At 40.1% G+C, this 25,783-nt stretch overlaps 1 protein-coding gene across 1 annotated transcript in view; it reads right to left on the bottom strand.

Annotated features, from left to right (window-relative positions):
* Nucleotides 1-21,551, bottom strand: part of ldlrad3 (low density lipoprotein receptor class A domain containing 3) — a 361,175-nt gene extending 339,624 nt beyond the window's left edge. Inside the window, exon 1 of the mRNA XM_034176853.1 lies at nucleotides 21,316-21,551. Coding sequence (XP_034032744.1) covers nucleotides 21,316-21,370 — 55 coding nt within the window. The 5' untranslated portion in view covers nucleotides 21,371-21,551. The remainder of the gene's footprint in view (nucleotides 1-21,315) is intronic.
* Nucleotides 21,552-25,783: the final 4,232 nt, after the last annotated feature.

Genomic DNA, 25,783 nt, shown 5'->3' with positions numbered 1-25,783 from the left:
AAGCTCAAGACTGAACAAATACATACCTTTGGAAAATAAACAGCTGTTAAAGTTCAGCTTTTTTTGATCTGTGCCTCTGCACAGCTTCTCCACAGCAGGGTTTTTTTTAAACCCGTGTGTGTGTAATTTTTGCTCAGTTAATTTATATATTCTCATTTTTAAGGATATTTAACCGTTTGTTTCATCTTGTGATCTCATAAATTCAGTATACGACGTGCACATAGTGTGAACAGGTCGGTGGCACCAGAACCACACGTGTAGCGAAAGTACAGAGAGCACAGGCAGCCCCAAGGTTTTTTTTTTCTTTAAACATGTTCACTCGGGTTAAAATCCTCTCTCTGCTCCGCGCTCGCTGTCTTAAGTGCATTGATGGTTCACAGCAGAGCACAACGTCTCGTGCCTCCGTTCAGGAATCTCACTCACTCACCTGCTCCCTCCTTCGCAGTCCGCAGCGAGTTGACTCCGCACGCGCGCACACACACACACACACACACACACACACACACACACACACACACACACACACACACACACACACACACAGCTCCTTCGGTAAACTACCCATTTTAAACGGCTCAAATTTTGAATGAGACGGCCGATTAAAACAGTGGCCGTCTCATTCAAAATTTGAACGTCCAAACGACGGCAGGACAGCTGCCTAAAACTATGAATTGAGAGGAAAAACAAAGACTTAAATAAAATAAATGACTTGTCAACTACTAAATTAGTTGTTAATGATTTCAATCGTCAACGTAGTCGTGACTAGTCGACTAGTTGCGTGTGGCTGCTGCTGCATGATGACGTCAGATTCTGAGTCGTTTTATGCAACTTTGTGGATAAAATAAGTAATTCACGGTAATCGTGATTAGGAAAAATATTCGCAAATATGAAAAGTAATCGCGATTGGCAAATATTGTAATAATTGTGACTGCCCTATTCACAGCAAAATCTCAAAATGATCAATTCTTATAATGTATTTGTCAAGTGCTATGTCTTCAAATGTCAGCAATGTGATTCTAATTATTGCAATTTATTCTTAGTATAAATGCATTATACATTTGTTGTTGTTGTCGTCGTCTATTCGGCTGCTCCCATTTTTGTTCGGGCGGTCGCCACAGTGGATACAGCCAGATCCACACTGGTATTTGGCACAGGTTTTACACCAGATGCCCTTCCTGACGCAAACAAACAGAAACACAAACAGACGCTGGTGTTCCAAAGAGGTCTCCCATCCAAGTACTAACCAGATCCTGCACTGCTTAGCTCCTGAGATCTGACGGGATCAGGCTGACACAGAGGAGACCAGCTTTCATTACACATTTAATTTCTTAAAATAATTATATAGAGTCTCACGGCAAGCAGAAGTGGCTCATACACAGACCACCATGGAACAGTCCCTTAACGACACCTCGGATAAACTCACGACTCTCGAGAAATCATACCAGTCTCTCACCGCTGAGCATAAAAAATGCAGGATAAACTACTTGATCTGTAGAACAGAAGCTGCCGCCAGAATATAAGAATTTTAAATATTCCGGAGGGAGCTGAGTCCAACAAGCCGACCGAGTTTTCATCCAGATTTCTTTCTGAAGTGCTTGGTGAGGAAAACTTCTCCACTCCTATTGTTATTGACCGAGCTCACAGGAGCCCTGCCCCGAAACCGCGCAGTGGCAAACTTTTTTCACTGCAATCCCTAACATGGACTCTCATCGTTTGATTATTGGTGGAGATTTTAATCAAGTATTAGACCCTACAATTGATAGATCCTCCCAAAAAGCACTTAACATATCAAAATCAGAAAAGCTATCCAAAGATTTAAAAACACCTTCAAAATGATTGACCCATTCAGAACCTTAGCTCCAAACACAAGAAAATATTCCTATTTCTCCCCAGTACACCATTCGTTCTGTAGAATAAATTTCTTTCTGGTTGACTACTCCTTTCTAACAAATATCAAACATTGTGATTATGAAGCAATTGTTATATCTGACCATAGTCCAGTATCATTCCATTTAGAGATAGGATACAGTCCACCAACTAAAAAAAATGGCGATTTAACAACACGCTCCTATCAAACAAAAAAAACAGTAGACGAACTGCAAAAGCAAATTAAATTATTCCTCCAAATAAATGATGAACCTGAGATTAAAAGATCCATCCTATGGGAAACATTAAAGGCATACTTAAGAGGCCAAATTATTTCAATGACTAGTCTGATAAACAAACAGCGTAGGGAAGAGGAAACAAAACTAACCCAAGAAATTGTTGAAATTGATCAAATCTATGCCACTTCCCCATCACCAGACTTGTATAAGAAAAGACAATCAATACAAACAAAACTCAACCTTTTATACACAAATGAAACGATGAAACGACTGACACAACTAAGACACAAACAATATGAATACGGAGAAAAAACAGGCAAACTATTAGCTCAGCAAATTAAAGAAGTAGCAATGTCCAGGCTAATCCCAGAAATTAGAACAGATACAGGACAAATAAAAGATCCAGACATAATAAATAATACATTCAAGAATTTCTATTCTAAATTGTATTCCTCAGAATCCCAAAATGATGTAAAATTAATAGAAAACTTCTTCTCAAATCTTCAAATACCCATTATAAGCCAAGAAAATAAGAAAAAAATTAGACCGACCCATATCGAAAGAGGAGGTAAAACAAGCCATCCTGAATATGCAAAATGGTAAATGCCCTGGCCCTGATGGTTACAGTACTGAATTTTACAAAATATTTTTAGATCAAATTACCCCTCAGCTTTTAGATGTTGATAATGAAGCACTAACAACAGGTTCTCTACCTCCAACACTATATGAGGCATGTATTTCCCTGATTCACAAAAATAACAAAGACCCACTTAATCCAGGTTCATATAGACCCATAATTCTATTAAATGTGGATAATAAAATATTGGCCAAAATATTGGCCCTCCGTTTAGAATCAGTCCTACCTACAATTGTGTCACCTGACCAAACAGGGTTTATTAAAGACAGACAGTTATTTTTTAATACCAGACGACTATTCAATATTACTTACACTCAAAACCCAAAAAATAAAGAATTAGAAATATGACTTTCACTGGATGCAGAGAAAGCCTTTGACAGGGTCGAGTGGGATTTCCTGTTCTTGGCCCTGTCAAGGTTTAGATTTGGCCCCAATTACATTGCTTTGGTAAAATTATTGTATGCTCACCCAAGAGCTAATGTACGCACCAACAATAAAGACTCAAGTCCCTTCTCTCTCCACCGTTCCACACGCCAAGGATGTCCCTTATCTCCCCTCTTATTCGCTTTGGCCATAGAACCACTTGCTATTTCATTACGCTCCACAAAAGAATACAAAGGGATTACTCGAGGAAACTCAGAACACACAGTATCTTTGTATGCAGATGACTTACTGTTGTATATTTCAGATCCATCTCAATCTTTGCCCAAGATAATGACCATACTAAAAAATGTTGGAGATGTGTCAGGATACAAAATAAATTTATCAAAAAGCATATTGTTTCCCATCAGTACTGAGGCAAGAAGACAAGTTAATACATTGACTACCTATCCTTTTGCTGTCTCCAACTGTTTTAAATACCTTGGCATAAATATCACACAAGAAATTTCTGGTCTCTTCAGTAAAAACTTTATGACCCTATACCAGCATTGGACCAGAAATTGTTGGGAAGGTGTCGTAACACGGACCCACAACAGGGGGCGCAAATGAACGGACAATGGATAAGAAAAGGAGTAACAATTTAATGTTGTGAAAGAACACAACGGAATACAAACAGAAATAATGGATGCCAATTGTACACAGGAGGACTGTGGGCAGGCTCGAAGATAGGAGACCTCGGATGATCGAAGAGCCGGGGCCCACACCGTTTCCACCACCAACGGCCTGAAGAACACCGAAGCCGCCAAGCCCTGAGTCCCCAGGTGGTCTCTGTCCTCCGTTGTCGGCCCTGGTACTGCTGGCAGACAAGAAACAGAAGGCGGTGAGTATGAGTCCTCACACCCAGCAACCTTTACACTCAATTCCTCCGGGAGGGATAACCTCCACCTCCAGGTACGTCTTTACTCGTGCAGCTCCTGTTTGTCCCTCTTCTGGGTCTTCACAGGAATGCGACTGCACACAGAACAATGTTAGACAATCAATAATTCAGCAGAGAAAGTTACCTCTAGTAGTAGATGATTTCTCGGCGAGGAGGTGGAGTTGTAATCCGCTTCTTATGAGGTGGTTGATGAGTGACAGCTGGTGGTTGACAAGTGACAGCTGTCACTTCCAATGGCTCCGGCGCCCTCTCATGCTTGAAGCCCGCACTCCAAGCAGGGCGCCGACTGGTGGTGGTGGGCCAGCAGTACCTCCTCTTCAGCGGCCCACACAACAGAAATGGTCCAACCTGCCCATATCTCTTGTGGGCCGTATTAATATAATCAGAATGAACATTCTGCCAAAATACTTATTTTTATTTCAATGTACCCCAATTCTGATAAGTAAAATTTTTTTCACAATGTTAGATTCTTTATTTACCTCCTTTATTTGGAACAGAAAGACCCCAAGAATTAAAAACTCTTTTTTACAATGACCAAAATCAATGGAAGGGATGGATCTACCCAATCTTCGTCTTTATTACTGGTCTTGCAATATTCGATGTATATCATTTTGGAATGGAAATCACAAATCTGATTGGGAACGGATGGAAAAATCAAGCTTTCTCCCCTAATGCATTAAAATCAGTACTATTTCACACCTCTGATCTCTCCAGCTTTAAATGTCATAGCCCAGCAGTGTCACACTCATTGAAAATTTGGACACAAATTAGATTCATTTTCAGTGGAACCAATGCTCAATTCTAACACCATTAATTGATAACCATGCACACAAACTTCTCACAGGCAAAATGTTTCAATCGTGGGACCGCAAAGGAGTGCGCTCCATTAAAGATCTTTTTACTGATAATATTTTCTCAACATTTGAACAGCTAAAGCATAAATTTAACATTGATAATGGAGACTTTTTAAAATATCTGCAGATTCGTAGCTTCACAAAGACAAATTTTCCCTCCTTTCCCAATCAACCCTCCGAATATCTCTTGAATAATATACTTTTAAACAACCCACTAAAAAAGGGATTAATAACTAAGGTATACAACAACCTTTCACAGTTTGAATGTACAACATCACTTGATCACATAAAGGATGCTTGGAGCAAAGACTTGGGAATAAACATCACAGAAGACCAATGGACTGAAGCCCAGGAACGAGTTTATTCCTCCTCAGTTTGTGTGAGACATGGACTACTACAGTTCAAGATCCTTCATCGCTTACACTTGTCTAAACAAAAACTGACCAAGATGTTTCCAGGAGTAAATGCTGCCTGTGAATGTTGTGGGTTCTCTCCAGCTTCACTGTCACATACATTTTGGAACTGTCCTATCATCAACCCATATTGGACAAAAACTACTGACACTTTGTCTGAAATTTTCAAAAAGAAACTCCCTATTGATCCAATAATGTCATTATTTGGTGTTGTTCCTACCGGGGTAAGCCTAAATAATTTTCAAAACAATGCACTCACTATGTTTTGTGCTACTTCTGGCAAGATGCTTAATTTTGCTTAATTGGAAAATAAGAACCCTCCTATTCATCAAAACCTTTTAAGAGAAATTTTGTAATAGTTGCAATTGGAAAAACTAAAATTCTCTCTGAGAAAAAAGAACAGCTGTTTTACTCAATTTGGCAACCTTTTATTAACTACTATGAAAAAAGTTAAACACTATTTATAAATCAATTAATTAAACCACCTTGGATTTTGACAGCCCTCCTCCTAATGGTCCTCGCAAGCATTTCTTTGTACTATATGTCACATATTTATACTTTTGCAGGTCTTTTTATTTATTTATTTATTGGTTCTGTTATCTGTTGTTATTTTATTTTTCTATAATTGCATATATGTATATTGCATTGAGTACGCTCATGCATATATGTACACCATGATGGCAATATGTTTTGCCTACACCCCAGTGAAGTGTACCTCTGTTAAAATTATGTTATATGAAAAACTTCAATAAAAATAATTGGGAAAAAAATATATATAGAAAGCATTTTTAAGTAAACTTCATTTTAAGATATAGATGAAAATTATAAATTGGGATCATTGGTTCAAGGAATTTCTAGAATAGAATGTATCTAATACCAATTAAAAATTATTGACTTATGTCTACATACAGTTCATACTGTACTTAAGCAAAATTTACTGACCTTCTCGGGTTTACTATGCATTCTCTATTTCACAGCTGTGTGGCAGTGTGTTTACTGTTATGGTATTTTGATTTTCTAGGCCAGACAATGAAGCACCATTATGTATTCAGAGCTGCCAACATGTCAGCAGGGAATAAAACAAACTATAGTGCTATTCAAGTTGTTATTGTTTGTTTTTTTATTTTTTTAACATCCGTCATTTCCACCCTCCTGTGTCATAATGCATAAGGACCTGTATAAGAAACCAAACCACAGTGGTGTTTGGCATTCTACGTAATACTCTGTTCTCAGCTCTCTGTCCCATACTATAATGATGATTCACACTTCACTCTCAAATGGCAACAAAAACCTTGACTAAAAAGAGGTGCGTGCTTAACCAGGGCCATGCTTTGGGGAATATTGCCATTGGAATTCAGCCTAAACTTTAACATAAAATTCAGATGGCTTGTATTTGCACAGAGTAGTGATATGCTTGAGGCATGTTCTAAAATAAAATCACAGCAGTAGTATCAGGAGCACGTTATAGCTTTTGGGCAAGGCCGTTTAATGCGCCAATTCTACCATTTACCACATTCGCATGCACTCTGTGTTGATGTAACTGGGGTCTGTCTTAGTGGCCATTAAATAAAGATGATCTCGAAACGATTTGATTGTTAAATTCTATTCAGAGGCCATACCGCAGTTATGAAAGCTCTACTCCAAAGGCTGTGCTGAAAGCATTTTACAATGTCCATAAAAATTTCTGTACTGTTCTTCCTTACCTAATAGGTCGTTATGCTAAGTGAGATCACGTGGAGCAATGTCTGTCCTTATCAGAAGGCCATCCATGTCAATAGAATAGAATAGAATACAGCCTTTATTATCACTGTACATATATACATACAACAAAATCTGTCCTCTGCATTTAACCCATCCTAATTACAGTTAGACACAATCCAATCACTAGGCCATAGTCCGGCGCCTGGGGACCAACTCCAGATGTAGAGACGCTGCCTTGGTCAGGAGCAAAGAAAGGAGCAACTAATCAATCAATCAATCAACATTTATTTATAAAGCGCTTTACAGCACCGACTGGTGTCCAAAGTGCTTAACATTAAAAACACAAATTTACAAAATAAAACACATATAAAATAAAATTTTAAAACAACACATAAAAAAAGAACATAAAAATAACAGAACATGTCACCTCCCCACTAAGTGTTAAAAGCCAGTTTAAATAAATAAGTCTTTAACTTAGATTTAAAAAGTGCTAGGTCAGGAATAGTACGTAACTCAAGAGGTAGCTCATTCCACAGTCTGGGGCCAGCTACCGCGAAAGCATGATCACCCCAGCGTTTATATCTTGACCTTGGAACATCTAAGTAAAGCTGGCCAGACGCCCTTAACGTCCTACTGTAGGTGCGCAAAGTTAAAATTTCAGACAAGTAGGGAGGTGCAAGGCCATAAATAGCTTTAAAAACAAACATTAAAATCAATTCTAAAACGAACTGGAAGCCAGTGGAGTGAGTATAGGATGGGCGCAATATGCTCACGTCTAGAAGTGTTTGTCAAAAGACGAGCAGCAGCATTCTGCACCAACTGGAGACGCGCAAGAGACGACTGATTAATGCCCGCATAAAGTGCATTACAATAATCAAGTCTGGAGCTGATGAAAGCATGAATGGCCGTCTCAAGATCACGTCTACTGAGAAAGTGCTTTATTTTAGCCAAGAGGCGAAGTTGGAAAAAACTAGCTTTGACAACAGAATTTATCTGTTGATCGAACCTCAAACAGCTGTCAAATATTACTCCCAAACAGCTGGTTTTACATAGTTAGCCAAAGCACCAAAATTTGGTGTTACCACATTTGGTATGCCAGTGCGCTCAAACACCATGATCTCAGTTTTACCATCATTCAGGTAAAGGAAGTTTCGGGACAGCCACTGCTTTACATCACGAATACAATTAAATAATGATGACAAAGCATCACTCCCATTACTCCTCACAGGCAGATAGATTTGCAGATCATCTGCATAACAATGAAAGGACAAATTGTGCTGGGTTATAATTGACCCCAATGGCAGAATGTACAAAGAAAATAGAATCGGCCCAAGGACAGATCCCTGCGGCACTCCACAGCACAGAGGAGCAGTTGATGAGGAAAGGTCCCCAATCATGACAGAAAAGCTCCTTTCAGCCAAATATGATCTAAACCACTCAAGTGCAATACCATGAATGCCAATATAATGTTCCAACCGGGAAACAAGTACTGTGTGATCCACAGTATCAAAGGCTGCTGTGAGGTCCAACAGAACCAGCACAGCAGGATTCCCTGCATCCACCGACAGAGTAATATCATTATGAACTTTTAAAAGTGCTGACTCAGTGCTGTGTCGCGATCTAAACCCAGACTGGAATTTTCAAGGATGAGATTGTCTTCTAAAAATGATTGTAACTGTAAAAAGACAACCTTTTCTAAAACCTTAGATAGAAATGGCAGATGAGAGACAGGTCTAAAATTGGATAAAACTGATGAATCCAGGTGAGGTTTTTTAAGAAGAGGTCGAACCACAGCATGTTTAAAAGCAGCTGGAACAGACCCTGATCTAAGGCAAGCATTGATAAAAGTTAGGAGACCCGCCCCAACAGTATTAAAAGCCTCCTTCAGCACCTTAGCTGGAACAACATCAAAAGGACAACTTGTAGATTTTATGTGTTTTACAACATCAGCGAGAGATGCAAAAGAAATGGGCTCAAACTGTTCGAGCACAGCAGAATGTGCACGAGGAGCAGACAACTCAACATTACAGTTCTGATCAGCGTTCTGTCTGACTGATGAAACCTTATCAATAAAAAACTGAAGAAACTCCTCACAGGTTGTGGTTGTAGCGTCCAACAAAACAGAGGTGTGTGGATTTACAACTGAGTTTATAGTCTGAAATAACACACTGGGACGATGACAACTGCTCGAAATAATATGAGACAGATATTGTGCATTTGCCTCCTTCACAGCCTTCTGATAGTCAGTTAGACTGTCCCTCAGAAAACCCAGAGACACCTGCAGTTTGTCCTTTTTCCATTTTCTCTCCGCCCGTCTGCAGCGTTGCCTGAGGGCACGGGTCGTGGCATTTAACCAGGGGTCGGATTTTGATTTCCTGGATTTGCAGCGCATCGGTGCAACAGAGTCCAAAATGACTGTGCATGTAGAGTGGAAAGAAGAGAGGATGTTATCTGGGAGTAATGGAGAAATCAGTCCATTCATGGCATAAAACTGAGAGTCCATGAAGGCAGCAGCAATGTCCCCTGCTGTCGAGGAGGTGACCAAACGGCGGCGAGAGACAGGAACAAGTGGCTTACTAGCAGATGGAGGAGCAATAAATTCAAAAATAACAGGAAAGTGATCTGAAATAGCAATGTCTGATATGTCCTTAAGTGAAACTGAGAGCCCAAAAGAAATAACCAGGTCCAAGGTGTGTCCAAGATTATGTGTTGGTCCATCCACAACTTGTGTTAGACCAAAAGAGTTCAGGAGGCTTTTAAAATCATCAGCCAGCTGATTAGAAGGACAACAGATATGAATATTAAAATCACCACAGACCAAACATTTGTCATATTTTGGGATAAAATCTGTCAGAAACTCAGAAAACTCCTGAATAAAATCCTTATTAAATTTTGGTGGACGATAAACAACAGCACAGAGCACAGGACAGTCGAATTCCATCACAAACAACTGAAGTTCAAAAGTGGAGTAGACATTAGAAGATAAAAATCGGCATTTAAAACTGTCTTTAAAAACCGTGGCCACACCACCGCCTCGACCTGATGCTCGCGGGGAGCTGAAAAACGAGCAGCCGGGGGGGAGGAGCTCAGAAAAGGCGCTATTTTCACCTGGTTTCAGCCAGGTCTCCGTTAACAGGAGAAAGTCCAGATCACGACTGGAGAAAAAGTCATTCAAAATGAAAGTCTCACTTGTGAGTGACCTTGTGTTGACGAGTGCCACACGGACTGAGCGCACGTCAGTCTGCTGGGAGACACGACCGAGCGGCGCAACAAAGTGTAAAAACAATAAAAACGACACTAAAAGAAGCGAGTGCCGACGGCAGGCCACATACAACGGCGCCATCTTGAAACCTCAAAAAGTGAGTTTATACTAACGTGATCGCTGGCCACTAAAAATTGGAATCCAATTAGTAGTGTAGTGATTAATCATTAAAAAAAAAAAAAAAAAAAAAAATCAAATGAAATATAGTACAGTAAAACTCACCTAAACTGCCATCACATAAACCAGATTCTCACACTCACCGGACAAAAGCAGAAGTGCCAATGTTTTTGTATGGTTTTCCATGACAAACACTTTATATACCGGATTTTGTATGAAGAATTTTCACTCACGTTGGACAAAATGTCCCGTCCGATCCCAATGCATTTCCTATAAAAACTCCTCATATATACAGTAGTGTTCAGAATAATAGTAGTGTTATGTGACTAAAAACATTAATCCAGGTTTTGAGTATATTTTGTTATTGTTACATGGGAAACAAGGTACCAATAGATTCAGTAGATTCTCACAAATCCATCAAGACCAAGCATTCATGATATGCACACTCTTAAGGCTATGAAATTGGACTGTTAGTAAAAAAAAGTAGAAAAGGGGGTGAGTTTGTCAATTTTGTGGAACAAACAGGTGTGAATCAGGTGTCCCCTATGCTTTTCTCTTTGAAAGCCTGGGGAAAATGGGACGTCAAGACATTGTTCAGAAGAACAGCGTAGTTTGATTAAAAAGTTGATTGGAGAGGGGATAACTTTACGCAGGTGCAAAAAATGATAGGCTGTTCATCTACAATGATCTCCAATGCTTTAAAATGGACAAAAAAAAACAGAGATGCGTGGAAGAAAACGGAAAACAACCATCAAAATGGATAGAGGAATAACCAGAATGGCAAAGACTCACCCACTGATCAGCTCCAGAATGATCAAAGACAGTCTGGAGTTATCTGTAAGTGCTGTGACAGTTAGAAGACGCCTGTGTGAAGCTAATTTATTTGCAAAAATCCCTCTGTTAAAGTCCCTCTGTTAAATAAAAGACGTGCAGAAGAGGTTACAATTTGCCAAAGAACACATCAACTGGCCTAAAGAGAAATGGAAGAATATTTTGTGGACTGATGAGAGTAAAATTGTTCTTTTTGGGTCAAAGGGCCACAGACAGTTTGTGAGACAACCCCCAAACTCTGACTTCAAGCCACAGTTCACAGTGAAGACAGTGAAGCATGGTGGTGCAAGCATCACGATATTGGCATGTTTCTCCTACTATGGTGTTGGGCCTATATATCGCATACCAGGTATCATGGATCAGTCTGGATATGTCAAAATACTTGAAGAGGTCATGTTGCCTTATGCTGAAGAGGACATGCCCTTGAAATGGGTGTTTCAACAAGACAATGACCCCAATAAGCACACTAGTAAACGAGCAAAATCTTGGTTCCAAACCAACAAAATTAATGCCTCGCAGATGTGAAGAAATCATGAAAAACTGTGGTTATACAACTAAATACTAGTTTAGTGATTCACAGGATTGCTAAAAAAAAGCAGTTTGAACATAACAGTTTTGAGTCTGTAGCGTCAACAGCAGATGCTACTATTACTGTGAACACCCCCTTTTCTACTTTTTTTTTTTTTTACTAACAGCCCAATTTCATAGCCTTAATCCTGCAGGGCTGCTCCTCTGTCTTTCCCAAAAAACTCTGTCACAATTGTGTTTAGAAACCAGTCACAATTTGTTTTATTATACATCTGTGTAATTAATAAAATATTCTCCACCGCCGATTCGCTCGGCGCGGCGCACGTAAAAGGAAAAAAAAAAAAGAAACTCTGCTGCTTGCTGCTCCTCGCTCTTTCCCAAAAAACTCTGTCATAATTGTGTTCAGAAACCAGTCACCATTTGTTTTATTATACATCTGTGTAGATAATAAGTAAAATAATCTCCATGGACGATTCGCTCGCGCGCACACGTAAAAACAAAAAAAAAAAAAAAAAAAGAAACTCCGCTCCCCGCTGCTGTGGGGCTGCTGCTCACTCCAAAAACTCTGTCATAATTGTGAATTAAAGGACAAAACAGACGTAAGTCCTGCTCACAGGCTGCTACCAGATACAGGACATGTTCACATCTTCAGTCAAACTCCAGACATCTCCATGTCACTACATATTCAGTCCCTGATTGGTCATCGTGGTGCGACGAGATGAAAAAGTTCAGATTTTTCAACTTGGGGAGGAGGGCGATGCAACGTGATGCGACGCAATATCGCACCACAAACGCGCCAATCGCTCAAAATCACTTCACTCGCGTCGCTTCATTCGCATCCATCACATCGCGCTACGTGACTTGGCGCCAAAACGCGTCGTTCCATAGGGATTACATGGCAACCTGTCGCTACTGTCGCTCACGTCGCGCCCGGTGTGAACGCAGCATAAGAGTGTGCATATCATGAATGCTTGGTCTTGTTGGATTTGGGAGAATCTACTGAATCTACTGGTACCTTGTTTCCCATGTAACAATAAGAAATATACTCAAAACCTGGATTAATCTTTTTAGTCACATAGCACTACTATTATTCTGAACACTACTGTATACACTAGACAGAGCACTCCGGACATGCCCAGTAATTCATGAAAGGAAATTACACATACTGTACCATTGGTTTGGAGGGTGATGATTGTATAAAGAATTGGAGCTCATTGAGGGACAAATGAATCCAGAAAAAGCCGCTGTTCCTGTGCCAAATTGCATTAAGACACGACGAAGAACTTTAAAATACTCACTTGCACGACATTGTTATTGCATGGCCACAGAGCCGGAGAAGCATAAATCAAGCTTTAGGATTATAAGATACCACTCCACAGCAAACATGGAAAAAAGAGTGACTCGACCAAATGTAATCATTTTAATGCGCATAACGCCCAGTGCTTATTTAAGGCAGGTGTTGATTTTTTTTTCAGACAAAGTTTTGACTCAGTCATTAAATGAGGCAGGGTCCGATTCAAGGTCAGGCATTTAATTAAGGAAATATGTAAGCCTAATTGGTGCTGAGGATTCCCCATAGACCGTTCGGCGTCTTCTGACTGTAACTAATCTGTTGCAAACATATAATGGATTTTGTCTGTTTTATACATATAATGGATATTGTCCATTTTATACAAACGTATAACAGATTTTGATTATAACAGACAAAATTCACTGGTTCACCTGAATCCATTATATGCGAGTTTTACTGTATATGAATAAGATAATTTGTAATTAAAATGAGCAAACTATTTTCAAAACTGATAACATTATTATGCATTTTAAAAGGGTCGCATTGTACATCTTTTCAGTAAGTCAGTACAGGTGTTTGAGTAACAGGCAATACTGTTGCCAGCAATATATACCATAGACACTGCAGACATGCATTCATCCATTTTCTAAACCTGGTTATTCAATGTCAGGGTCACAGGCAGGGAACCTATCCCAGCAGTTATTGGGCAAGATGCAGAGCACACCCTGGACAGGCCACCAGTCTATTGCAGGCATGATACAGACAGACAAAGTCATTCACACACTCACTCATCCCTACGATCAGTTTAGAGAACCCAGAGGGATCCCACACAAAACACAGGGAGAACTTGCAAACTCCACAAAGAAAGGACCAGGGCCCAGTTTCATAAAGCAGTCTAATCTTTTAGTCTACTAAACTTACTTAGTTGACTACGGTTAGTCGCCCAACATTATCTGTCTAATCACCGTTTTCACATCGATGGCTAAACTTGTAGATTAGTCGTCTTATGTTAGTCAATGACAAAAGTCAACGAAAGTCCAGATTTCTTGTTTCGTTTGGGCTTCATTGCCCTTCATTAAGTGCCCTGTGACCGGGCCTTAAACGCTTTGTGCAGCAACAATGCTAACTACAGAGATGTATTCTATAATTAAAAAAAAAATAAATAAATTCAAGAGGTGCTTTAAATGAAAAGTTGTTGTTTAAAAACTTTTGTTTGCTACACCCGTCCCCAGAAGGAGTAAGAAAAGTGTAAAGGCCAGTCTTTACTCCCACACTGCTGCACTGTGTCATTTCTGGTCGATGCAGAGGAGCATGATGAATAACACAAAACCTTTGTAGCATGCAGACGTGCACCCGGCACAAGCCTCTAACAGCGTGTCTACTCTGCTGCACAGCAGGCTTGAGATGTTCAAAGTTTATACAATACCAGGCATCAAGAAACCCAGATGAATTTCAGCACACAAAAATCCTAGGAAATAGTTTTTTATTAATATATATTCCCAAGAGATACATTATGCTCAGCTGACAGGGCCCTCATTTACCGAGCTGTGCGTAGGAAAACTTTCTAAATGCTGTCATAGTAATAAAATATATTATGTGTGTAAGTACAAAAAAAAATAAATAAATCTGTATTTATCACAGGCGGACACTATTCGTACACACCTCAGTAAATAGCAACTGCTGATAAATCCCCCATGTTTTGTCATTTGCATTTAGAAATGCCCTCATCTAACCATACATTGTAAGAAAACATCAGTTTATTGCTTGTGTTCCAAAATGAAATACAGCTAAGAAAGCAAAGAAAATCAACAACGGCCCATCCAGTAGTGATTTCGAAACCCACCATGTGTCACGATTCCCCCCGATCCCTGGTTTTTGTTTTTAAACCTGTATCGTGTGAGTTTTTCCCCCAGATGGCGTCCTCTGTTGAGTTCCACACCAGCTGCTCCTTACCTCTCATCTCTGCCGCACACCTGAAGTGTATGAGCGGCTGATGAGCAGCAGATTATATGAACTCAGACTTTCTGATCAGTAGTGCCAGATTCTTGGTTGGTGTACCTTCCTGGGGCCAGGTTCGTGACAGAGTCTTCCACGATCCATGACCCATGATCCAGACCGTTCCATGAGGACCAAGCCTGATTGCTTCTCTGTGACCTTGACCGGGTCTTCCTGCCGCTCCCATGCACCTAAGACGTCGGAGCTTCCTGCAGCTAAACTAAAGGTAACCTGGCCAACTCTCTAATTCCCGTATTAGAGTGAACTGTCTTTTCTGGTGTTCCAAATGCTTTCCTGAGTAGCTCCCACGCTACTCTGGTTCCTGGCCCCTGTACAGCAAGTCACCTTAGAACTCCTCGACTCTCTACTCAGAGCGCGGCTCTGCTTCACGCCAGTTAAGTTCCTGCTCGTCTCAGTGGTATCCCGTTCTCACTCGTTCCTGTCTGTGACTGTGCTAAGATAAAGAACTGTTCCAAGAACTCTTCCTAAGAACTGCATAAACTCTGATATTGAACTGTTAAGAGCCCAGCTGTCTAAGTCCTGCTTAATTGGAACTGCATCACAAACATGCAGCACTTGACCTCTGACCTCTGGAGACAATTAATGAACTGTGAACGCTTTCTGAACAGTAAACCTTATTTCCTAAGAGGAGAACATTATTCCCTGAACTGTGAACAACCCTATTTTAAGCCTTCTGTGAACTATGACTGTTTAAGGCTTCCAGTGTTACGAGTGCATTCAGTCACCATCTGTGTCTTCATTTCCCTTAGTTCGTGGTCTCGGAGTCATGCGTTCCACCTGGTCCTGGTCCATGAACATCTACTTTCAGTTCTCCTTCAAGACAGGCTGGGGATACTGCAGCTCCCTATTTTCACTCTCCATTCTGCAGGCCCCCCCAGCACAGCATCTTTATTTTGTCTTGACAATAAATATCTTTTCTTTTGTAAACCACTCCGTGTCTTGCTCCCTAGCGTTTGGGTCCATTGCCTGAATCGGCCCGGGCACTTCCAGACCTCTAAACATAGCACCACTTCCACCAACCATTCACTTATGCTGTCATGTTGCTTCTTAACCCTCTGCAGCCCAGGGTACAATTGGCCATTTTTGACTACTTTTGGTTTTAACTTCATAATATACCTTTAAAAACTGCTTGCTTTGCCTTGTTTGGTGTCATTTTTTCAGCACAATCTCACCTGTGTAACTTTAGTGTTTTTCTTTCATTCTGGCATACTGTATTAACATAATGAACCTAAATTCACACAAAAACATAAAATCTGAAGAGAAAAAAGTTTGTGCTTTTTCCCTGTGAAAATCACAAACATGTTGAACAAACCAGACGCCATCAAATATGGCCATCAGGTTTTGCGAAGACTTTGTGTCCGTCTGTCTGTCCATCTGTGGTCAGCATAAGTCCAGTCCTATTACTGCCAGAGACTGTCAGAGTACTGTCAAAAGCTCATAAACATAGTTTATGTTTGACTGATTGATAGAGGGGTTGTATTCAACATGTACAAATTGTAAGTAAGACAGCAGGATTTTAATAATTAATGTAAATAATAATTGTATAATTAATTACATATATGTACTTTACACTGGGACACCAATTAAACAACTGTAAATTATAAAGACCATGCTTATATGGCCAAGGGTATTTTAGCATTGTGTGAGGTCACAAACCTGTAAGTCTGGCATACTCCAGTGTCCCTTCTGTTTATAACAGCATCTGGAGTTCAAATGCTGTCATTTGTGTGCTGCCATAATCAGTAACACAGAGGGATGGACCTGCATTACTATAGATTGCTGAAGGTGATAAGGCATCAGGGATAAGGAATCAGGAAAAAGAATGTAAAAGGTCTCTATTATTTATGACCATTTCATTTTAAAATATGTCCAATGAACAATAAAATGTGGACAAAAAACATCATGAATCAAACGTTTTTAAACTGTTTTAAACCTGTGGGAGCTCTGAGGCTGTTAATTACCTATCATTAAAGCAGAAGATCACATTTGAGATTTAACAATTGACAGCAAGCTCACTTTGGTATGAAAAGTATTTACCATGTATTTTACCTGCATGTGTGGCAGAGCAGCAGGAAACATTAAGCGGCAGAACAACAAGCATTATCCAATCCATGTGCTGTGGCTGTGCTGATAGTTAGTTTTCCATTTGTACTCCACAATTACAAATGACATTTTTTCCCAGACCCAGCCACAAACAAACTGGTTATAGTCATCCAAGCTTTGTAGTTTCTCAAGTCCTCTGATAGGGCTCCATGAAAATAATAAATAATTCCCGATGTCCATGTACATAATAGCAGGCAGTGAACTCTCACTCACCAACCACACAGATGTTGGCATTTCATGCGGATCATCATCCTCACCAATCAATTTAACCTTCATCTCTTGCTTCACTGCTGAGTCCATTTCTGTATCTCATGGCTGTCACGCAAACTTTTGCAACATTTTTGCAAACTTTTGCCATCGGAGAGAGTAGAACATACACTTCGGCTATTGGGTGTTTATTCGTCAATACCACCAAGATGGGTAAAACGGCTGCCACGCTGTTAAGTCTGACATCAGTGAAAACACTATTCTGTACTTTAATGTTTCCCATAATCCCCCTAGCTTCCACCTGCGCTTCCCATAATGTACCGCAGCACCAGCAGAGTTCCAGCCTCTCACAGCGCATGTACACAATGGCTAGCGTGGATGTGGATGCCACTGATCCAACGGGATCAAGGTCAATTATGATGATGACACGTCCTCCCAAGTTGACAGGGTTATCTAGAGGAAGTGTGGCACCTGTGATGGTCTTCTACCATGCCCCGATATTTTCTTATTATCCATCCTTCACAAGGTTTGTTTACACTGTGCCCTGAACCAGAACTCTGCTGAAACCGACCTTTCGTGTGAGTTACAGAGATTTACAACTGCAAAACAGTGAATACTCAAGGTTCTTGAAATGGACCAAAATCTCCACCTGATGGACATTTACCATTAATGCAGGTACAACCATTTTGCCAATAGTCCAGGTATCTACGTCAAACAAATGATTTGCCTTCATGCCCACCTTGATATAATTTGTAACCCTTGTATGAAGTTTTAGTCAAATCCATGAAATGGTTTAGGATGAGTTAGGCTTATGAATTCATTATGTAGGAAGCATGGTGGCTTAGTGGTTAGCATGGTTGCCTCACAGCAAGAAGTTCATAGGACCAATTCCCACCTGTGTGGCCTTTCTGTGTGGAGTTTGCATGTTCTCCCCATGTTTACGTAGGTTCCCTCCAGGTGCTCCGGCTTCCTTCCACATCCAAAGACATGCAGGTTAGGTGAATTGTAAACTAAAAAAAAAAAATGTCCAGGTCTCCCTTGTAAAAAAAAAGATCTCAATGGGACATTCTCGCACATCATAAGATGCACCAAATAAATACAAATGATCAACCCTCAAAGATGTCAAACCCGAAATGATTTTCCTTCAAGCACAAATTCATATAATGTGCGTCATCAGGAGAGTCATCAGGGGAGTCATCAGGAGAGGAGGGACATTAGGAGGGACAGCTGCCCTGTCATTAGGAGGGTGCTACGAGAGCACAATAGGTGCTAATTAGAGCAATTGTTTAGTCACTAGCCTACAGCAGTCTGCCTCTCGATAGGAGGGGTCTGGTTAGTTTAAAACTCCAGCTTTTGTGGCTTCTGTTATTCTTCTCTACAAGAATCAAGACAGAAGTCAGACTACCAGAGCAAAAATTTTAGCTGAGGACGCTTCTGCGATTTAAGTGAAACATCCTCACATCAAGCAACCCAGTCCAGTTGAAGATTCAAGCTTCTCTACTATAACATGCTTTCATTGTGTGAAATTAATCCATAAACACATTCGGGTTATAATACGTAAGATTTGAGAGTTTCTTAATCTTAACTATGCTGGCCTGAATATGAATGTTTCATGCTACAACCCCTGGCAAAAATTATGGAATCACCGGCCTTGGAGGATGTTCATTCAGTTGTTTAATTTTGTAGAAAAAAAGCAGATCACAGACATGACACAAAACTAAAGTCATTTCAAATGGCAACTTTCTGGCTTTAAGAAACACTATAAGAAATCAGGAAAAAAAACTGTGGCAGTCAGTAACGGTTATTTTTAGACCAATCAGAGGGAAAAAATATGGACTCACTTAATTCTGAGGAAATAATTATGGAATCATGACAAACAAAAGAACGCTCCAACACATCACTAGTATTTTGTTGCACCACCTCTGGCTTTTATAACAGCTTGCAGTCTCTGAGGCATGGACTTAATGAGTGACAAACAGTACTCTTCATCAATCTGGCTCCAACTTTCTGACTGCTGCTGCCAGATCAGCTTTGCAGGTTGGAGCCTTGTCATGGACCATTTTCTTCAACTTCCACCAAAGATTTTCAATTGGATTAAGATCCGGACTATTTGCAGGTCATGACATTGACCCTATGTGTCTTTTTGCAAGAAATGTTTTCACAGTTTTTGCTCTATGGCAAGATGCATTATCATCTTGAAAAATTATTTCATCATCCCCAAACATCCTTTCAATTGATGGGATAAGAAAAGTGTCCAAAATATCAACGTAAACTTGTGCATTTATTGATGATGTAATGACAGCCATCTCCCCAGTGCCTTTACCTGACATGCAGCCCCATATCATCAATGACTGTGGAAATTTACATGTTCTCTTCAATCTTTATAAATCTCATTGGAACGGCACCAAACAAAAGTTCCAGCATCACCACCTTGCCCAATGCAGATTCGAGATTCATCACTGAATATGACTTTCATCCAGTCATCCACAGTCCACGACTGCTTTTCCTTAGCCCATTGTAACCTTGTTTTTTTTCTGTTTAGGTGTTAATGATGGCTTTCGTTTAGCTTTTCTGTATGTAAATCCCATTTCCTTTATGCGGTTTCTTACAGTTCAGTCACAGACGTTGACTCCAGTTTCCTCCCATTCGTTCCTCATTTGTTTTGTTGTGCATTTTCGATTTTTGAGACGTATTGCTTTAAGTTTTCTGTCTTGACGCTTTGACGTCTTCCTTGGTCTACCAGTATGTTTGCCTTTAACAACCTTCCCATGTTGTTTGTATTTGGTCCAGAGTTTAGACACAGCTGACTGTGAACAACCAACATCTTTTGCAACACTGCGTGATGATTTACCCTCTTAAGAGTTTGATAATCCCCTCCTTTGTTTCAATTGACATCTCTCGTGTTGGAGTCATGATTCATGTCAGTCCACTTGGTGCAACAGCTCTCCAAGGTGTGATCACTCCTTTTTAGATGCAGACTAATGAGCAGATCTGATCTGATGCAGGTGTTAGTTTTGGGGCTGAAAATCTACAGGGTGATTCCATAATTTATTCCACAGAATTGAGTGAGTCCATATTTTTTTTCCCTCTGCTTGGTCTAAAAAAGTAACCGTTACTGACTGCCACAATTTTTTTTTTCTTGATTTCTTATAGTGTTTCTTAAAGCCAGAAAGTTGCCATTTGAAATGACTTTAGTTTTGTGTCATGTCTGTGATCTGCTTTTTTTCTACAAAATTAAACAACTGAATGAACATCCTCCGAGGCCGGTGATTCCATAATTTTTGCCAGGGGTTGTATATGTCACAGAATTCTACAACAAACTGTTTCAGCCCCAAATTGTGCTTATGGCAAAGGAAGAATTTTGAAACTTTGAGGTTTAAATCGAAATCCCAGCCATAAAAGTCAATGAAAGGTATTCTGAACAATGACCTCTTCAAGTATATTGTTTTCATTCCTTATCAAAAAATGGCACGAGATTGTAGGTATGTGAAAAGTTGACTTTAAGAGTTCGTATTCCAACACGCTTGGAAGGCTGAGACCACAGTGCTGGAAGGAGGAAGGTGTCATCAGGCTGTCAGAGGAGGAAACTTGAAGTAGAGATTTCCTTCAGAATTGTCCCGTCAATAACCTCATCACGGACACGGAGGAAGGAGCGAAAACAAAGATGCCCCCAGCGCGATGTGCTTGGCATTTAACAAAAAAAAAAAAAAAAAAAAAAAAAACGGGATGGAAATGCGCCGTTAATACGCACGCTTTCAACGGATTGAAGTACTTGTGGAAAATATTCGAATGCAGCGAATACTTCAAAGACTTTACTTCCCCCCCGCGCGCGCCCCCTCTTTTTCCTCCTCCCCCCGTGTGCACTGAAGTGTGAACGCGCCGTGTCGGAAAACACATTTATAATAAAAATAATGTTTAAAAAGACAACTTACCAACAGTTCTTGAGCCGGAACCCGAACCAAGGAGCAGGTACCAGATCCACATCATACGGTCTCCTTTCTCCTCCGGCTGGCCCTTTGCTACCCTGCGCCGCCGCGGGGCCAAAAACAAGGTGTAGGAAACTCCAAAAAACTTACCCGGCACAGCTCCTCCTGCTTTTTATATTATTCAAAACGGGTTATTTTACTTCGTCTGGTGACAATTAGGAGTGCATATGCATTTTCAGAGCAGTCGTCCGCTTTGGGGGAAAGAGGAGGAGTTAAAAGCTGGAGCTGCTGAGGGGGGCGGAGCCACAGAAAGCTCCAGAGCAGAGGTCGAACAGGCCAGGACTGGGGTTCAAGCTGAGGGTTAGGGACCATTAACAGGTCAACAACAAAACAAATACAGTACTCAATCTCAGAAAAGTAACAATTTGCCGGTTACATCGTCACAGGGCTTGGAGATGAGATGAGATTTATTTTCATTGTCATTACACGAGTGCAACAACAACGAAATTACGTTTAATTACCTCAGACAAAATACAGCAATTAATCCACAGTTATTACTAGTTTACCGTAATAATGGCATACATCAGAATTAAAGACAACTCATATGCTCCCTTGTTTGCACTCGGGGTCGCCACAGCAAATCCAAGGTGGATCTGCATGTTGAATCGGCACATTTTATATATACGTGGTAATAAATTATGCAAAGTTTCCAGAACAGCATGTGAATCTAGAATGTTTTTAGAGCCTCATACCTCAACAATTTTTAGAAGAGGAACTCAACCATTTTATTTACTGTTAATTATGTAATTTTTTTTAATGTTAATTAACTGTCTTAATGTAATTCTAAATTGTTTAGGTTCTTGTTATGGTATACACATTATTATTATTATTATTACTTCTATTTTCTAATTTTTTTCTTGTTTTTTCAATTAGTTTTGCTAGTAAGAGATTCTTATGTTATTTTGTTTATGTGCATGCTGAATAAAACTTAGTCATTCATTCACTCGTTCATTTTTTCATGTTTTGTCATTTGATTTTTAAATGCACGGTGGATTAGTGGTTAGCACTGTTGCCTCACAGCAAGAAGGTCATGGGTTCGATTCCCACCTGTGGTCTTTCTGTGTGGAGTTTAGATGTTCTCCCTGTGTTTGCGTGGGTTTCCTTGGGGTGCCACATTTAAAGACGTGCAGTTTAGCTGACTTGGAAACTTTATAATTGTCCAGGTCTCCCTTGCAAAAGAGGTCTCAATCTCAATGGGAGAAACCTGGTTAAATTAAATTAAATGGACCACAATGGGAATAGGGTTTTTCCCTCTCTCGTGTCATCCATGTATTTATAATATATTTACAATTATATTATGCACTTACATTGAACTTACTAAATAAAATCATGCACGTACACACTCACGCTTTTAATAAAGATGATCAGTGTATATCTGCGGTTGTTTTAATTCGGATGTGTGCCATTATTACGTTCAACCAGTAATAATTGTGGATTAATTGCTGTATTTTTGTGGTAATTGGGTGTGAAGATAATTTCGTTGCACTTGTTGTAATGACAATAAATCATCATTCAGTTGGCTTATTGTCACTGAAAGACTGTTTTGTGTTGAAGAGAGAAAAAAAAGACAGATTCCTCCTTCTCCCAATATATTTTTGCTGATCTTGTCATCAGAAATATAATATTTAAGATAACCTACTGTGCTGGCACAGATAGACGCACACGGACGCGTGGTTGCGCATGAAGTCGGAAAATAAAGAATATCTTGATACTTTTATGTTGGCGTTTTCATGCCAATGAAGCAATCTGAATTGAAATGAGGAGATAGGGAGCGGAGCAAAAGGACAGAGGATTTCACCAACCAAATGTTTCGTTTTTATCGCAGAACGCCAGCTGTTTGCGCAGACAAACCTCTCCTTGTGATAGTGTATTGGGAACCTGAAGGCATATGATTGGATTGAGTCCCAGTATCAGACCTCTGCAGTTCACTTTAAAATTCACACGGTGCCTTATCCAGTTGGGGTGGGGGTGGGGGGAGTGGGGGGGTTGTATGTGGACTCCAACTGCATGAAAGTATCTTGGCATTGGAGTTGGGTTTGCTCAAACTTTGTCACAGATTCTTGTTTGATAGTTGCCCGTAGGCCCAAAGATAATTCACTCTGTTATCATGGCTTCTGTTGTCAGATTGCTACGCGGTGTAACAAGTCTTGAAAAATCTACAGCTTGCAGAAATGAATATTTTAATGACCACTACATTTAACAAAAAGTGGGGGTAAAACCCTCCTTCTCGACACAAATCCGAAATACCATCAGCACTAATAAAAGAAAAATCCTCTGGAGGAGCAAGCACATTTGTAAGTCAGTGTGTTAAATGGATTTTATTCCGTCCTCCTGGAGAGATTATTAATGTTTGCGCTGAGATGTCTGTGAAATATCGCCTGATCTGTGATCCAGACGAGTAGAATCAGTTTGTTGGGGGTTTGAGGAGGTCTGCTGATGAGTTAAAAGCAGAACTGGGTTCAAACACATTCCTGATTGACACTACGCTTTGGTAACGCCCGTCAGTTAGTTTAGCCTATCTATAAACAGCACAGATCTAATTAGTCGCTGGCCTACAAATGGACTCATTAGAGGACATTAGTCACTAATATGAAGGTTTTTATTGACTAAATCGCAGGAGAAACCTAATTAGTAGCCACATTTGGAAAATGACTTGGAGGTATAGTGAGGCTATCTGATTGGTGAAGAGGAAGGAGCATGGCAACCTGGGATGACTTTGCCTGTGGGTAAGCAGTGGCATTGAGAAAGAGAGAGAAAATGAGAGAGAGAAAGATATGTGGCGAGAGGTACCAGAATGTAGAATGAGAGCAGTGATATGTGTGTGTGTGTGTGTGTGTGTGTGTGTGTGTGTGTGTGTGTGTGTGTGTGTGTGTGTGTGTGTGTGTGTGTGTGTGTGTGTGTGTGTGTGTGTGTGTGTGTGTGTGTGTTTGACAAAGGAGGGAAAGCTGACATTAACCATTTCACACAGCATGCTTATAGTTTGACTGGAACACAAGCACTATTCAAGTTACAATATTCTTTTCTTCTTTACTCTTGACATAGTGAACATTACATCCCACCTTCTCTTCTAAAGGCTTACACCAGAAAGAAATCTCATACAAACACTGAAAATTTATTTAAAAGCGATTGACTTGTCTTTTTACACAACATTGACATTATATTTTAGTTTCATCTTAAATTAAGTTCTGTTACTAGCCTATAAAATTATTCACGGATTGGCACCTCCCTACCTAGCTGACCTAATTAAACCCTACGTACCGGCCCGGGCTTTGGGCTCTCAGGGTGCAGGACTACTTTGTGTCCCTAAGGTGAATAAGAAGTCTACGAGTCACAGAGCTTTCTCTTATTGTGCCCCTGTTCTGCGGAATGATCTCCCTGCATCAATAAAACAGTCAGATTCTGTAAAGATTTTAAAGTCCAGACTTAAGATGCACTTATTTTCCCTTTTGTATGTCTAGCATACTGGCATAGTATGTTACTATGCTTTTTACTCCTTGAAATTAATTTAATAGGAAACAGAGTGGGCCGCGGCCTCAACTTTATATAAATTCTGGGTCTTTTAGTGAAGCTTAGGGCTAGTGGCCGGCGATCACCTTAGTATTTCTTTTGTTCTTCTGTATTTTTGTTTTCTGAATTGTTTTGTAATTTATGTTTGTAGCATGGCCCAGGCAGAGGGTCACCCCTTTGAGTCTGGTCTGCTTGAGGTTTCTTCCTCTGAGGAAGTTTTCCCTTACCACTGTTGCTTGTGTGCTTGCTCTAGGGGTTAGTAAGGTTAGACCTTACTTGTGTGAAGCGCCTTGAGGCAACTCTGTTGTGATTTGGCATTATATAAATGAAAATAAATTGAAATTGAACCATTGTCCACTTCCTGTTCTTTGTTGTCCACTTCCTGTTCTACTTCCTTTGCCATGCAGTTCCTGTTCCACTTCCTGTTCACTGTTGTCCACCTCCTGTTAACCTGTTCCTCTTGTCATTGACCAGTTCCTACTGATCTCTATATTACCGGATAGCTCAATGGCCCACACTCTGTGCAATCCGCTGAAGCAAACTGGTGGCCATCTTGCCACTCCCAACTTATGCAGCTCGCACACAGTTTATTAGAACATCAACAATTTCAAGTAATAACTGAGCTGATTCTCTCATTTATTTATTTTTGTTCTTCAGATAATGTAAGATTGATCCCTCCTAATCTATGCACACCATGATTAGCTGTTTGATTTATTTTCTTTCTTTCTTTTATTACTTTGACACTTTCTTTCCTTCTATTCTCAGTCATATCTCACTGGGACAAATAATTCTAAAAATTAGCATTCTTTAATCAAAGTTTCTACAAGTTTTGTGGAATCATCAGCAAGCTTTATATATATATATATATGTGTGTGTGTGTGTGTGTGTGTGTGTGTGTGTGTGTGTG

The sequence above is a fragment of the Thalassophryne amazonica genome, chromosome 8, assembly GCF_902500255.1.
Source record: "Thalassophryne amazonica chromosome 8, fThaAma1.1, whole genome shotgun sequence".
Taxonomy (NCBI): domain Eukaryota; kingdom Metazoa; phylum Chordata; class Actinopteri; order Batrachoidiformes; family Batrachoididae; genus Thalassophryne; species Thalassophryne amazonica.
Note: the sequence above shows the minus strand (reverse complement) of the source record. Positions and strands in the feature narration are given on the sequence as shown.